This window comes from Hydra viridissima, unplaced genomic scaffold (genome assembly GCF_058129835.1).
Source record: "Hydra viridissima isolate aposymbiotic clone 2 unplaced genomic scaffold, HvirCarnegie_v1 scaffold_2, whole genome shotgun sequence".
In the NCBI taxonomy this organism is placed as follows: domain Eukaryota; kingdom Metazoa; phylum Cnidaria; class Hydrozoa; order Anthoathecata; family Hydridae; genus Hydra; species Hydra viridissima.
Window position 1 is genome coordinate 16,449,451 of NW_028324301.1, and position 15,476 is coordinate 16,464,926.

At 27.1% G+C, this 15,476-nt stretch overlaps 1 protein-coding gene across 1 annotated transcript in view; it reads left to right on the plus strand.

The window, feature by feature from the left end:
• Nucleotides 1-15,476, plus strand: part of LOC145195994 (uncharacterized) — a 247,611-nt gene that overhangs the window by 137,068 nt on the left and 95,067 nt on the right. The window contains exons 110-128 of the mRNA XM_090078096.1: nucleotides 1,891-2,078; nucleotides 2,236-2,368; nucleotides 2,588-2,800; nucleotides 5,219-5,776; nucleotides 6,174-6,376; nucleotides 6,846-6,951; nucleotides 7,392-7,814; nucleotides 7,926-8,018; nucleotides 8,231-8,665; nucleotides 9,866-10,119; nucleotides 10,372-10,480; nucleotides 10,863-11,223; nucleotides 12,901-13,018; nucleotides 13,198-13,342; nucleotides 13,633-13,761; nucleotides 14,050-14,655; nucleotides 14,794-14,936; nucleotides 15,059-15,126; nucleotides 15,304-15,410. Coding sequence (XP_089934222.1) covers nucleotides 1,891-2,078; nucleotides 2,236-2,368; nucleotides 2,588-2,800; nucleotides 5,219-5,776; nucleotides 6,174-6,376; nucleotides 6,846-6,951; nucleotides 7,392-7,814; nucleotides 7,926-8,018; nucleotides 8,231-8,665; nucleotides 9,866-10,119; nucleotides 10,372-10,480; nucleotides 10,863-11,223; nucleotides 12,901-13,018; nucleotides 13,198-13,342; nucleotides 13,633-13,761; nucleotides 14,050-14,655; nucleotides 14,794-14,936; nucleotides 15,059-15,126; nucleotides 15,304-15,410 — 4,392 coding nt within the window. The remainder of the gene's footprint in view (nucleotides 1-1,890; nucleotides 2,079-2,235; nucleotides 2,369-2,587; nucleotides 2,801-5,218; nucleotides 5,777-6,173; nucleotides 6,377-6,845; nucleotides 6,952-7,391; nucleotides 7,815-7,925; nucleotides 8,019-8,230; nucleotides 8,666-9,865; nucleotides 10,120-10,371; nucleotides 10,481-10,862; nucleotides 11,224-12,900; nucleotides 13,019-13,197; nucleotides 13,343-13,632; nucleotides 13,762-14,049; nucleotides 14,656-14,793; nucleotides 14,937-15,058; nucleotides 15,127-15,303; nucleotides 15,411-15,476) is intronic.

The following is a 15,476-nucleotide window of genomic DNA, read 5'->3' on the forward strand; positions in this document are numbered from 1 at the left end:
GTGACCCCAAGCCTGAACATGAGCTTATATTCTGAGCTCCAGAGGATTCAAGTCTGGTGAGTTACAGGACCATTAGTCTTCATCCCAGAAGTTCTCTTATAGCCAATTCCTGATGGTCTCTCATAACCATTTTTATACTGAATTTGCTGTATAGCAGGGTGCCCCATCTTGCATCAAAACATTATTTGGTTTTTCTCAAAGTTGGTATGAAACTAAGGAAGGACACAAGGGCTAAACACCTTTCCAAGTTCTGATTAGCACCCATTTTGAAACCAGAAAGAATGGCAATACCTTAAGACTATTGGAAGCAACCAAACTAAACACCATTACCTAGTGAGGGTGCTTTGTTTGACTGATAAATTTGATGTCATCTAGGACTTTCTTAACTTTTAAGGAGATGTATCTGTTTGTTTTGCTGTTGAGGACCTGATCCACTTTGAAATAATTCTGATCAGAAAACAGAATAATCAGCATTTTTTTTCTTGAGAATTGAATGCATGCTTCTTACTTTTTTAAATCTTCAATGCTTTGAAAGAAATTTTTATTTTCTGGCTCTAGACTTGGGTCCAAAGTGGTTATGGACAACCCTCCTGACAGTCTTCTTTGACAAATTCATCCCCCTGGCCATTACTCCCATAGTCTTTGGAGGGTTTCTCTTGATTCTATTTTAGAATTAGGCCAGAAAGGCCTTACTGGCAACAGTAATAAGTTCTTGTTTTTTTTTTTTACATTATCTTCACTTAACAGACAAGTTTTGATGTTTGTCAAAATTATGTTGATTTATCTTTTACTTTCTACTATCAGGATTTTACTTTCTGTAACTTTCAGATTTTCTCATTTGTAGGTTTTTTTAATTTACAGATTTTCTTATTTGATATAATTTTCAGATTTTCTTATTTTCTTATTTCTGATATCAAAGTAATGATAAGATTTTATTTTTGTACTTCAAGTTAATACAAAAGACAAATAAAAAATTACAAAAGATCTAAATAGTTGACTAAGAACTTAATTTTATCTTGTGAAAAGGAATAATAGTTCTTAATTTTATATTAGTTGTACTTTAATAAAATTGAAATGAAAGTTTGGCATTTAAAAATCTGAAGTTAGAGTTTTCTTCAATTGAAGAAAAATTTAACTTTGCAATGATTTTTTGGTGTTGTAAGTCTGACTAATTATGAAAAAACTTATTATACACTCCCAGTTGTTCCACTTGACTTTTTAGTAAAAGATAAAAGGTTAATAGCAAAACATTTAGCTGAACAAAAAAAAAAAGTTCTCTATGTTTTATTTAATTTGCGCAAAACTTTTTTAAATTACATATTTGTTAATTAGTAAAATAGTTTTAATAAATATGTTTTATAAAAACATTTTATAAAACAAATGTTTGTTGTAACTTTTAAGGAATTTAATGAAGATTAGGTTTGTGGTAAAAAAAAAATTGTTTATATGTTGTTTACAAAATTTAAAATATTATTAGCATGATAGTTAAAGAGATTACCTATTATTTACATTTATAAGCCTGAAATAAAATATTCCTTATATGAAAAGTTTTGATTAGGGAAGCTAGAAATGTTTTATTTCTTAAAGGTGAAGTGAAAATTTTAATTTACCTTTAAAGGCTGTTTTTTGAACATCACTATATATATTCAAAAAGGTATAGTTTTATAATTATAAAATATGTAAATTAGTTTGTAGTCAGTTTTTTCATACTTTTATCATAATTTTTAAATTGTGTATAATTTTTCAATTGTTGGTTTACCTAAATTGTTGGTTAACACTTAATTATTAACACATTGTACACTTAAAGTATTTTATATTTAATATTTATATATTTTATATTTAATGTATAAACTTACATAAATTGAATAAAGCTTCTTTCTCTTACTTAAGAAAAATGGTTTGTTGGTTCATTTACTTTTTCACCAAGTGACTTGATAAATATCACACTTGGTCAATCAACTTTAATCAGTGGGCTTGTCTTTGATAATGTGAATTCTTTGTTGGAATTCTGTATCTATTATGATGTAAATGACAAATATGTGCCGTACAAAGACAGTAAACTTTTTAATGATGATATTGTAGGTTGTTGATAGTTTTCTTTACATTAAGTCGAAGTTTTGTTTCACCTTTATTTATTTCATCTTGTAACCCTCATCTTATTACAATTTTGTTTTCAAAGTTTTCACTTGAAATTCATTAATACGGTCAAGGTGTTAACTAAGTATTTTTACATAGATATTTACTGTCTCACCTGAGATTTATCTTATTCCGTTTCGAACATCAAAGCTCCAACTTTCATGTCTAAAGTGGTTTACAGGTTTTGAGAAAAATATCACCATCAGTTTAAAAGGAAGTCATTACCTAACAGGTAAGCTTTTTTTTTGTAAACAATTTGATAAAATGGTAAATACTTCTTATTTGTCTTGAAAGAATTATTTAGACTTCCTACTAATCAAAATTTTATACTGTAAAAAATGTTAACTACTAATGCAAACTTTTTACTAAAAAATATTAACACTATCTTACATTTAGCTGGGGGTTTTTACTAATTAGAAATATGTTTAGTTAATTTTTTTTTTTCTTTTAGCAAATTATTTTTGGTCTAAAGAATATACTGAGGTTGAAAACAAACTTGCTCAATACACTAGTAAATTTGGAGGTGAAAAACTTTATGGAGATTCAAGGTTGATGCAAAAGACTAACTCCTTAAATAGACTTATGAGCAATCATTTTGGACCAAACTGCTATACACAACCACACTTGTGTGACACTGGTTTCACTGTGCAACTTGATGTAGCAGGTATTTAAACTAAAAAAAGATAAGTACATTCAAATATCTTTAATAAGTGAAAGTCAGATTCACGTGAAATAAAACGAGAATAGTTTTATTACATTTACTAAAAGAATCTTAGAATACATATCAAAACATAAATGCACAGTACACAACATAAATGCACAGTACACAACATAGTTACTTTTTTCTACTATGGTCAATATGCTTATTACAAATCTGAGCTTTCTTTCTTTGTAAGGACATCTTGGTATATTATATAAATCTCATATATTTTATGAATCAGATGTATTCTATGACTCAGACATTTTATGACTCAATCAGATATATTTATGGTATTTTAAGAATCAATCAGATATATTTTATAAATCAATCAGATATATTTTATGAATAAGCTATTTTTGTAAATATTTTTTGAAACATCAGTTTAAATGATGTAAAATAGTTATCTAAGAGGTTGTAGTTCGCCTTCACTTCCACCCATCCACCTCATTTGATGATACCTAAGTTTGGTTAATATTTCTTGCTCTCCTCATTAGTTTCATATTGAGCTCTGTAAGAAGAACTTGAATTGAGCAGGGTAGTAATTAGATTGAAGGCATAACCAACTTAATAATTACATTTATGTGCTTATATCAGTTAAACAGAAATTGCTCTTCACTTTATAGTCTCTTTGTTGTTCTTAGATTACAGGATTGGAAATGATATAAACAAGATTCATTGAGCCATCCACAAATTTTGGAGGTTCTTGAATCTGTGAAAAGCCTCTTATATGCAGCCTTTCTAGCATTTCAGCATATTAATATGTCAAAAAAAAAACAACAAAGTTATAAATTCCAAGTGTTCAAAAATTACTTGTTTTAGAAGATTATGGAAAAAATTTATTAGTCATTTATAATTAAAAGAAAAAAATAAAATGTATGCCTGGATAGACATAATTTCTCTTATAAGTCTATGTAAGCCAACAGAACATTTTGTTGACCAAAAAACAATTTTTGATTTTTGTGATAAGCTTAAAAAGAAACTGAATACTTATATCAGATAAAATCCACCACTTTTGCTTAAAAAATTCAAGTTGTGGTTAGTTTCTTAAATAATTAGTTTTTTTTTTCTTTTAACATTTTTTAGAATGCAAAACGTAGCTTGTTATGTCTATGAATGATCACATTTACTTTGCATGCAATGAAAATTTGCATCATGCTGTGTACTCAAAAGTTTTGACTAAATATTTAGGTTTATAAATTATTATCATAGTTCTTCTAAAACTAATACTTCTAAAAAGTAATTTTTTAATGCTTCATAGTTTTTTTTTTTTTAATATTTCTAATATGTTGAAATCCAATACTCTGCTTATAATTTGTTGTTAAAATATTTTAAATTTTATGACTGAATATGATTTGGTAAATTTCATTTCATAACATTTTTTGTATAAAAAGATAATACACTTTTAAATTAAAAACTATCAGTATTTAACAGAAGTGCATTTTGTTATAGAGAACCAAAAAGTTGCACCCTCAAGTAAAATTCTTCTCATTTTAGACTACTTTTTTTTAGTTTTAAGCATACTAAGTAATGTTTTCAAAATTTATCTGTTAAAACAAAAACTGTGTGGTATGTATATTTTTTCTTTGTTGACCTTGTTGTTCTTTGTTAATTTTCAGAATCCTTTTTTTTTAAACTGTCATTATTCAGAGCTAAAACCTAAAGTCATTTTCTTCACTATTGCTTTACTGTTTGATGTTTTGGTTAAAATAAGACTAGCAACAACCATTCTGTCAAGGCCATAAATTTAGAGAAGTTTATAAAAAAAATCATTTAAGTATTAAAAAAGTGTTTGTTTATCTTAAAGCTTCAAAATTCAATCGATTATTTCAATATATTTTTTTCTTTTTATTTGACACTTTTAAGATGTCATCTTGTACAGAAGATACTAATTTAATTTGATGAGTAAGCAGCATTTTTTTAACATTTTGAGTAAAGAAAAATATATGTGCAGTTTTTTCAATGGTTTTTTAATTCTATTTGGTATTACAGTATTAATGCTGTTTAAAGTAAATATTTAGTAATGCAGAATTAGTGCTTTGTTTAATTATATATATATATATATATGTATATATATATATATATATATATATATATATATATATATATATATATATATATATATATATATATATATATATATATATATATATATATATAGTGTTGGTAAACAAAGTGCCACAGTTAACAATGTATTACAGTGGAATTTACATACAATATAGTAAATACAATAAATATAGTAATTTTAGAAATATTATAACTGTTAAAATGCATCTTTAATGTTATAAGCAAAAATATAGCATATAAATATGAAAATGATAATATTGTGTATGTAAATATGAGGTTAATGAAATATTGCACCAAAATATTTTCCTGTTTTTGTAGCACAGTTTTCAACAGAAGATATTGTCCTCAATGTTCGTCCTTCTACTACATTTTATTTTGATGACGCTTTTCAGATGGAACCTGAAAAAATAATGTTTGGATGCTACAATCAACATGATTCAGTTGTTTCATTTTTTTTTGCTGATGTTAAAGTACCATCAAATGCAAAAGTTACAAACTTTCAGTTAAACATTGGTAATGTTCCTGATTGCAACATATGTCAAGACTTTTTTGCAAGAGCTTACTTAACAATGTCACAAGGAAATACATTTAGAAATAATTTTGATAATCTCAAACATAAGGATTATTCACATGCATCGAATATCCTTCATAATGTTGATTATACTACTTTTAGTTTTAATGGGACCAAAAGTATTTCTTTTCCAAATTACAATAGTATTGATCTAATGAATCTCTTTGAAAGAGTTAAAAGTAAATATTATGGGTTGATAAATGACATTGGTATTGTTATAATGCCAGATAATGCAATGCAAAACAAAAACTATTTTTTCTACAGCAGAAGTGAAATCGTTTTAACAATAGCCTATCAACTTAAAGGTTTAGTTTTTTTACCATTGTCACTTGTATTTGTGATTATTAATGATAGTTAAATTTAGGGGAACGAATATTATTGGTAAAAGTTTCAGTGAAAAATTCAATTAAACCACCTTATTGCTTTTTTATATTACAAATATCATACAATAAAAATAGCAAAAAAACCTTCAACATGGTTTTTTAATATTTAATAATTTTAAGAAAAGTTTAATTAAAAAAAATTAAATGGTTTTTGATTAGTTAGGCAGTTTCACTGTGGAGCATAATAAAATTTACATAAAAAATTATTTTGCTTTTTAATTTCTGCAGTTTTTGCATTGATTGTGAAATATAAAATATAGTTTTAAAGTTTTTAGAGGATAGCTGAACTTCATTTGTTTTTTACTTTTTCCTTTCAAAGCTGTTGGAGAAGTTAAAGAACTAATACCTGCTAGCATCACTTCAAGTTACACTTCTAATCCTTCAAAATACAATTTTGGTCAAGTTTACTACATAGTTGGAATGGAATTGAAAAATGACTTTTTATCACAACAAACTTTTACCCTAGAAGTTGAGTGTTCAGATACCTTGAACAATGAACTATATTTTGTTTACTTTAATACGGTAATAAAGATGACTTTATTTAAAGTTTTAAAGGTGAAATTTATAATAGATGTTTATAAAGTTATTATAGGTTATTCAAATTTTGTTAAAAGAAAAATACTTGTTACCTTTTAACAACCAAGCAGTTTATTGATAAATTTTATTTTTTTATTTCTAATAATTTTTTAAAAATAATGATTTTTGTTTGTGGTTTTCATAAAGTTAATGTGTAATTTTAATGAATATATTTTGACATTCTTAAATTGATCACAATGCAGTATTGCATTGATTCAAATAGATTACATCATTGATTTTGGGTAAACTGCACACAAAACTTTTTATTATTTTGTAAATTATTTTTAATCCTTAATTACTCAGTTTTCAGTTCTTTTTAAATGTTTTAGTTAACATATTTCCTTAAGATGATTAGATTTTACATTTGTAAAAATACTTCTTTTTTAAATAATTTTTGTATGAATTGTTTTTTTAGTATCAATTAGAAGTTGGGGAAAGCGTGTACATAACATTTAAAGAAGCCATAAGAACAAAAGCATTACAAATAGGAAGTTCTGCGGTTAAATTTTATGGTAGTGAATGTGAGTGATATAGTTAATTAATAGTTATTTATGGTAATTCTTTTTTTAAAATTTAAAAAAAAAGATATTTTTAAGAACAGTATAAAAGAAAATTATTTTTAAGAACAGTATAAAAGAATGTTCTGCTGCAAAAATTTTTTTGCTAAGGGTGTTTATGACCAAAACTAAATAAAAAGCATTTTCAAAATGATAATAAGATAGTGTTGCAAGATATTACATACATCTTTGTAAAAGACATCAAATATATTTCAAACTAACATCTATTTAATTTCAAATAATAAAACTCAATTTCCATTCTGAGTGTTCTTGAAAATACATATATGCTTTGATGTTACCAATTATTACCCAAAATTACCAATATTAAAGTTATTTTAGCAAAAAAATTTAAAAATTTTTAATATCCTACTATATGTAAGGTATAATTATACCAATTTTTTTAGATGTTGAAAAATCAGCACCAATAATTTCTGCCGGTTTAGGTGGCTATCAAACCAAAACTCATGGTTTTGGATTTCAAATTCATTTAAACAATGATAATAAAATAGTTGCCACAGTTGTTACAAAAAATAGTGTGTATGAGGCAGGATTTATGAACCCTTCTGATGTCCCTTATATACTGACACTAGTATGGTCCAAACAAGATAATACTTTAAACTTGTATGTTAATGGTGCTTTGAAAGATAATGGGACAGCTTCAAATAATAATCTTTCATCAAACCGTACATTGTACAATGAATACCTTCTTGTGTATGCTGATTACAACAGCAACTCAAATCTGTATGGCAGTCTTGGTAGTATAAAAATGTGGGACATGCCATTGTCTGCTAAGGAGATATCTCAGTTACTTGATCGGAAATCTTTAGGTATTTATTTCTGTTAAACCAGTTTGACAGTTGTTTATTATAAGGAAAAAAATGATGAGAAACATTAATTGATTTGTTGAATTTATTTTATGTTGCTTTTACTTTTGGCAGACTGGAGTAGTTTAGATGCATCTCCCCCACCAGGTTTCAGCTATGGTTCCAATTGCTACTGTAAAAATGTGGTATGTCCATGTGAAACTCTAGGTATGCTATTGAGAGCACTTATCAAAGGAACTGAAAACATTTATAAATATAGTTATTTAATAATGTTTTTACAAGTAGTTTATGTTATATTAAGTTGTACATAATAAAGAAAGATTGAGAGAATTTGTTTTTCTTTCAATTTTTAACTTGCATAAAATTAGTATTAGTTCTGTTATTCTTTGAAGTTTTTGCTTTTTGCTTTTTTTTTAAAGAATCACTCAGTACAGTGGAATACAGCAGCAGCTTATCAGATTTTGTACTAATTAGTGAAGATGATTATATTGATGAGGATATCTATGTTTCTCTTCAAAGTAACTCTACCATCTATTTTGATGATATTGTTTTGGACTTTAAAAATGTTCAGTTGAATCATGTATATATTGAATTCAAACTAGTTTCACCTAAAAGTAATATTTGTTCAGAAGTAAAAATGCAGTTTCTAGACAGCAATGAAGTAAGTCAAACTCAATGGTGCAACTCAACAAGCTCTGACCTTACTTTTATCACTTCTGATCTTGTTTTTTTGTTAACTCATCTTCTAAAAACCGTTTCTTATACAAGACCACTAACAATCATGGTGACAATTAATAATGTTGCATTGAAACCTGGAAGTGTTTTAAAAATTGAATATAATCTCCCTAAGCCTGGTAAGATCTTCTTTTTTTCATTTACTTATTATAGGTGTGCAATATTTATTTTAAAGTTTGACCTTTTATGCTGAGTATTATTTATAGGCCTGTGAGAAACTGAAAAAAACAATCAGTTTGGGTTTTAAAGTGAAAACCTAAATCAGGCTAATAATATTTAAAAAACAAAAAGTTTTGGCTTCTACAAAACTATGTACTAAACCATATAGTGAGTTTTGAAAATCTATAGTAGCAGAAATTTTTTTAAGGCAATTTCTGAACAAGTCACCTCACTAACTCCAAATTTATTAACTAGTATTAGTGCAAACTAGTAATTGTGCAAATTGTTGTTTAAGGGCGTAGCACACTTAAATTTGCAGCTATTGTCACTCAAATTTAATCCAATCCCTATGTAACATTTAGCACTTTTGGTTTGGATTAATAAATTGCACTTACTAAGCCCCCTCCGTCAAACTTTTTAATGCCATAATTGCTTACAATATACTGATAAAGTATAAATTAAGAGATTTAGTGAAAAAATCTTCTATCAACCAAGATAGAATGATTTTTCTGAGAAAGAAAGTTATTTTTAGAACCAAACTTTGCAAGTGAGAAGCATCAGCAAAACATTGTAAATCACTATCTTTACCATACTTCTGTAGAACTTAACTCTGCAATATTGGTCAGAATTGCAACATTTTTTTCTGCAAAAACTAGTCCGATAACATTTCATTCCACAAATATCACCAAAACTTGACTTTATGACCAAAATGATGACATCAAATAAATTAATTAAAATTAAATTGAAATTAATTAAAATGAAATTAAAATTTGATTTAATGGACTAAAGTTGAACTACAAAAAAATAAACTTAAACCAAACTGAGAACAAAAATGTTCATTAAAATACCAACTAAAAAAACTAACTTGAACTTGTAATATAATTTGCACAGGTCTAGTTTATAAGATTTTTTATAAATCAAGAAGAGAAAAAATTTATTTACAAATTTATTTGTAAAGAAAATGTAAAATTTTAATAATTTTTAAATAATTTACAAAATTATTGTAAATAGTTTGCAAAAAAACTGCTCTTTAGATTTTTTTACAAATGATCTAAAGAGCAGTTTAAGATCTTGCTATGGGCTCAACCATATTTATTTAGCAGTTTAAAGCATTTTATGGTCAATAGTTTTTTGTGCAATTTTTTTCAATTATTTTTTAGGTGGTTTTATTCAAGCAAGTGCAAGTCAACAAAATTCTCAAGATTTGTTGTCTAAAATCTCATTAAACATACAGGGACCATGTTTATCATTTAAATTCAAGTTTAGTGGTAATGGTTTTGTTAGCCTTGTTGTGCTTGGGCTTAAACAGAGTGGAATAAATAAAGAACTTGCATTTTTTTACAGAAGAGAAGCTCTTGACAAATGGGTTGAAAAAGAGCTGGATTTAAGCAATGAGGGGGAACATTTTGTTTCAGTAATAATTTTTCATTGCTGCTTTTTTATTGCTTCTTATATGTTTATTGCTTCTTAGAAACACTTTTATTGCTTGTTTAAAGCTTAAACACATCAGGATATTAAGAAATAGTATGAATAAAAAGTTCAATTATACTCTTGGTATGCTCAATATGATACAGTATAAAACAGGGTACTGATCTTAAAACCTATAATTTTGTCACTTTTCTATGAAATAGTCTTCAGATGATCATAAATGTTTTGAACTTTTAAGGTTGAATTTATTGCATTAAAGAATGGCCTTGGAAGTGGCTACATTGCTTTTGGTACCTTTCATTTTCTAAGTGTATGTACTGGAGATATAAACGAAACTACTGCTCCAGGTGTGAGTCTAATCTATTTTGTTTTTGTGAATTTTTATTTTAACTTTTATTTAAACTTTAAGATAAAAACAGATAAAGACCAAGTTTTTAACATTACTAAGTGTTTAAGAATTCGAATGCACATTTTTTGCTTATTTAAATTCAGAACCATTATTATGTAATCATAAATAATGGTTCTAGACCTTAAAAAAGCATTTAACAACATTTCAATTTCTATATTAGACAGAGATAATCATGATATAATCATTTTCACAAAGATAACTATCAAAAAGTTTAATTGAAGCAAAACACAAAAAAAGCAAAAGTTGAAAGTTATTGTAATTATGATTATTATGATTGCTATGATGATGATTATATTCCTTTTTTTTTCAATTTATTATAGATTTGAAAAATTCAACAGCATCTTCAAGTAGTTTTTTGAACTTAACAGATGGTTACCAAGACACAGTTTTTGATAGAAATCTATTTTATCCTGCCATTTTTGTCAAAGGGGCAGAGGTTTTTACAACATTTGCAAATCCAAACATATCTCAAGACTCCAACCCCCTTCTCTTGAATTTCATTCATGGTCATAAAGAAACAGTTTTTAGTAAATCTTTTTACTTTGAAGAATTGGTTTTGAACAAGGATTTCACTTTAATATTTTGGTTTTACAGTCTTTCAGGATCAACTAGCTCATCCAGAGTTATGAACTTTGTGTATGGAAAAGAAATGGTTATTGAGTTTCAAGGTTCATCAATTTAGTGAGTATAAAGTTCATTTTTTGAAAACATTAACTTAATATTTCAGTGATTTTAATGTTATAAATTTATGAGAAAAAAGTAATGAACGTATAAAAAGGAAGCCAAAATACATAGCGCTTTCAAAAAAGATAGGCGCATTAAGAATTAGTTGCTTAAAGCTTATTTAAAGTAATTAATTAAATGTCTTCTTTAGTTTCTATTTTCTATCATCAAATAGAAACTAAAGAAAAGATTGAATTATTTTTATTTGTGAGAAAAATTTTAGTTAAACAAGTCTTGCATTTAGGATGACATACTTAAACATACAATTGTATATAAAAATGTTATCAAGCATAATAACAAAAATTATCAATAAAAAAATCTGACATATCAAAGTTGATGCAACAAAATTAAACTTCTTAACTATTATTTAAAATATCCCCCATGTGCTTTTTTGCAAGCTACACATCTTTTTTGCATTGTTTTATCAAGATTGTTGCAAATTTCAGTTGGAACTCTTTTCTAAATAATACCTAGTTCATGCTTTAATCTGTTTATGGATCTTATTCGACTACAAGCTGTATGGTCAGGCGCAATGACTTGTTGAAACTACAACCATTTGTTTTGATTAATCAGCATGTCTACTGATGGAATCATGCAGTTTTCTAGCATCTCTATACAGGTGTTTGCTTGTTTTGGTCTGTATATATGTTAAGCACCTCTGTTAAAATTAAAGCAGCCCCAAATATCAACACTCCCACCGCCACCTCTCAACCTTGGAACTATAAAGTGATTACTATACTTTTCAGATTTAAATCTTTTAACAAGAACATTGCTTTTTCTATTCATTACTTCAAAGGTACTTTTATCACTGAAAATTATTTGATTCCACTTTTCCAAAAACCACCCAAGTCTTTCCTTACTCCACCTTAATCTTGTGAGCTGATCTCTGGTTGTCAGTATGGGCTTTCTAACATTTCTATAAACACTAAATTTTATCTTACATGACGAAATATAAGACTTTTTTTGAGTTCCATAGTTTTTTATAAACTTCTGCATAACCTGGATGTCACTTGTTGTTTTGAAAGTTTTAAGAGTGTTTAAACAAAATAATTTAAAAAAACATTTAAGTTGAGTAGAATGTTATTAACAAGCTAGCTGCAAAGAAATAGTTTTACTTAATTTTTTTAAAGTAATCTTTTGCAAAGATGATTACTGTTTTATGATGTTTGAAAAAAAAAGTGAGCTAAATATTTTACTACGTCTATTTCTCTATTGCATTCTCTACGTCTATTAATCTATTGCATTCTATGAACTATATATAGGACTAAAACACCCTTTCCATTAAAAGTGCCATGAAGATGACTTTGGCACTGCCAAAGTCCTCTTCATGGCACTTTCATCTTCTATAAATTCAATTCAGGGATTGGAACTTTAGCATCATGCGCTACAGGTCTAAGATCTATGAAAATAAGTTTAAACTTTTTAGCGAAACTAACACTTTTTTCTTCAGTGTTTCAAGATAATGCCTATGGATAAAAGCATTATCTTGAAATGACTTGTTAGAAAAATTGTTAGAATAATTGTCAATCAAACTTCTGAACAGTTAGCCACCATTTTAACTATAATTACTTTTGCTTAAATATTAATTGTAGAAAAAGATTAATGGGAGAAATTTGCTGTTTTTTTTATAACTAGTCTGAAATATGATGGAAAAACAAATAATACGATATTCGATTCCTTAAACTGGCATTTTGTAGTGGTTCAGTATGAACGATTATTTTCAAGGCTGTCCCTTGAGATTGATTTCAAAGCTGTAAGTTTTTTTTAAGAAATTTACATACATACATACATACATACATACATACATACATACATACATACATACATACATACATACATACATACATACATACATACATACATACATACATACATACATACATACATACATTTGATGATAGTTTGATGTTTTTTACTTTTGAATTTTAATAGAGGGTTTCTCTTGATAATATATCCTTCCCAACAAATTCAAGCATGCAAATCAATCTTAAAAGTATAATATTCTGCTTTCAAATGTTCGAAGAAATGTTGTTTCCTTCTGCAATAAAAGCAGCTCAGTTGTGTGATAACAGACCAGGTAGTTAAATGAATGGTTTTTCTAAATTTCCAAAAATGAAAGTCTTTTTTGTTATCAAAACTGAATACATTTTATAGTCCACAATAACACTTGTCACCAAACAATTATTTTCAAGTATTTTATGTATTATATTTATTATATTTAATAGATAGTAACAAATTAACTTTTTATCATAACTAGTATTTTTAAATTTTATTATAATACTTAAAAATCCCTGGTTGTTACAAAAGTTTAACCCTAGCCTTTAATTCCTGATCAGCTATTAAAGTGAAGAGTTTTTTTTTTTATAGTGGAGCTTGCATGTACAAGGGTTCTTGCAAACCAAACAAACCCTTGTAAATGGTGCAACTCGTTTTATGGTGAATGGGAGTTGTTTCCATACAGATATATTTTTGATAAAGATGGTAGCTGTATTGAAGGTTTGACATCATCCTTTGTCCAAAACCTTTTTTTTTTTTTCTATTTAAAAGTATTTTAAGTAGAGATGCTTATTTAGAGAAAAAAAAGTTCATTTTTGAACTTAAAATTAAGAGTCAGGTTTTGATAGTCTTTGTATATTTTGTTTCTGTCTCATTTTGAATTGCTTCCTATTTAGCAATATTAAATAAAATCTTACAAGATGAATAAAATGGTTGCCATTTGTCATTACAAAAAGAATTTTAAAATCAATATGATGCAATGGATACTGACTTGGGATTTGTTTTTAGATGTAGATGATTTCAAAAAGACTTGGTTTCAACCATTTAACAACGTTTACGATCAAACATTTGAAGCAGGTATCGCAAATGAGTATGAGGTAAAGTTAGCATCAGTTAAAATGGTGCCTGGGTTTATTAATAATGGCATTTCAGTCAATGAAGTTAATGTTGTTGTTAACAATGGTGATTTTTTTGAATACAATAACAGCACTTTTATGTTTTCTATCTGGATCAAACAAACTTGTAACAGTTGGGATAAGTATGAGCCCATTGTTACATTTGGACTTGTTGCATTAGTTTGTGACAAATTAAAAAATAATATTTCAACCACAGTAACACCAGTCATGGCGTTTTATAATGAGTGTTTTTTTGCACTACCTGGGAGATCTGGATTATGGTATAACTTTGCATTTGTTCTTAATGAAAGCATTTCATTTTATATTAATGGTGATCTGGTCTCCTCTGAGTGTATTCCTTCTAAATCACATGAGATACCAGATTTATTGATTGACTCAAATATATATGTGTCGAAAGTTGGCTCCACTGCTACTTTGGTAGATGAAATATTTGTTGGGGATGTTAGACCAAATGTTCTGTTTTGGAGACAGCTAGCAGGTTTTTGATAAATTGTCTCATCAAAGTTCTATTTCTCTTAACAAATCTTTTGACTTGTTTAAACCAATAGCAACACTGTTATGAACTTTGATTATAATAAAAAGTGTTAAATGCCTTTTACATTGACTTTTTTTGCAGGTAACATCAACAATGTAGAAAAGATTAGGCAAATGACTGAACCAACTTTATTTAAAGTTTGCTCAAATGACATCTGGGGTTATGATGATAGTTTACCAGGAAGTTATCTTTATGAGCTAGTTGTTTACAATCTGGAGCTTCAGGTTTTTAAATTCCTCATTCAAAGTTTAATTGGTTGTTATATTTACGCAAGGAATGTTACGGATCTATTTAATTATTACTCTATAGTAGGAATAAAAATTGAAAAACTTTAATCATTTTTTAGCTAGCAACACTTCTTAGTTCATCTTTAAATGGGTTTTTGTTTGCTGAAGTTTCATCAATAAAGCAGAGGTAATATCTAATTATTTCTTTTACCTTTGATTTGTTGTTTATAATATAAAAAGTGAAAATGGTGATTGTGATGATTTTTTAACTTTTGTTCATCAGTTCTTCATGATTATGAGTAAACTGATTTTTTCATATAAACTAATCAATCTTAAAACCATAAGAAATATTTTTTTTTGCTAGTGGAACCAATGGAGTCTGTGGTGATCTCAATGGGTATCTTACAATTCAAAATCAAAGTGTGATTAATGCTTTTAGGAGTTTGTCTTCAACTTATACATCAATAACATGTACGTTAACTTATTAAAACTGGAGTTGATGAAATTTATACCAAAGTCAAAGTATTTTTTTATGTC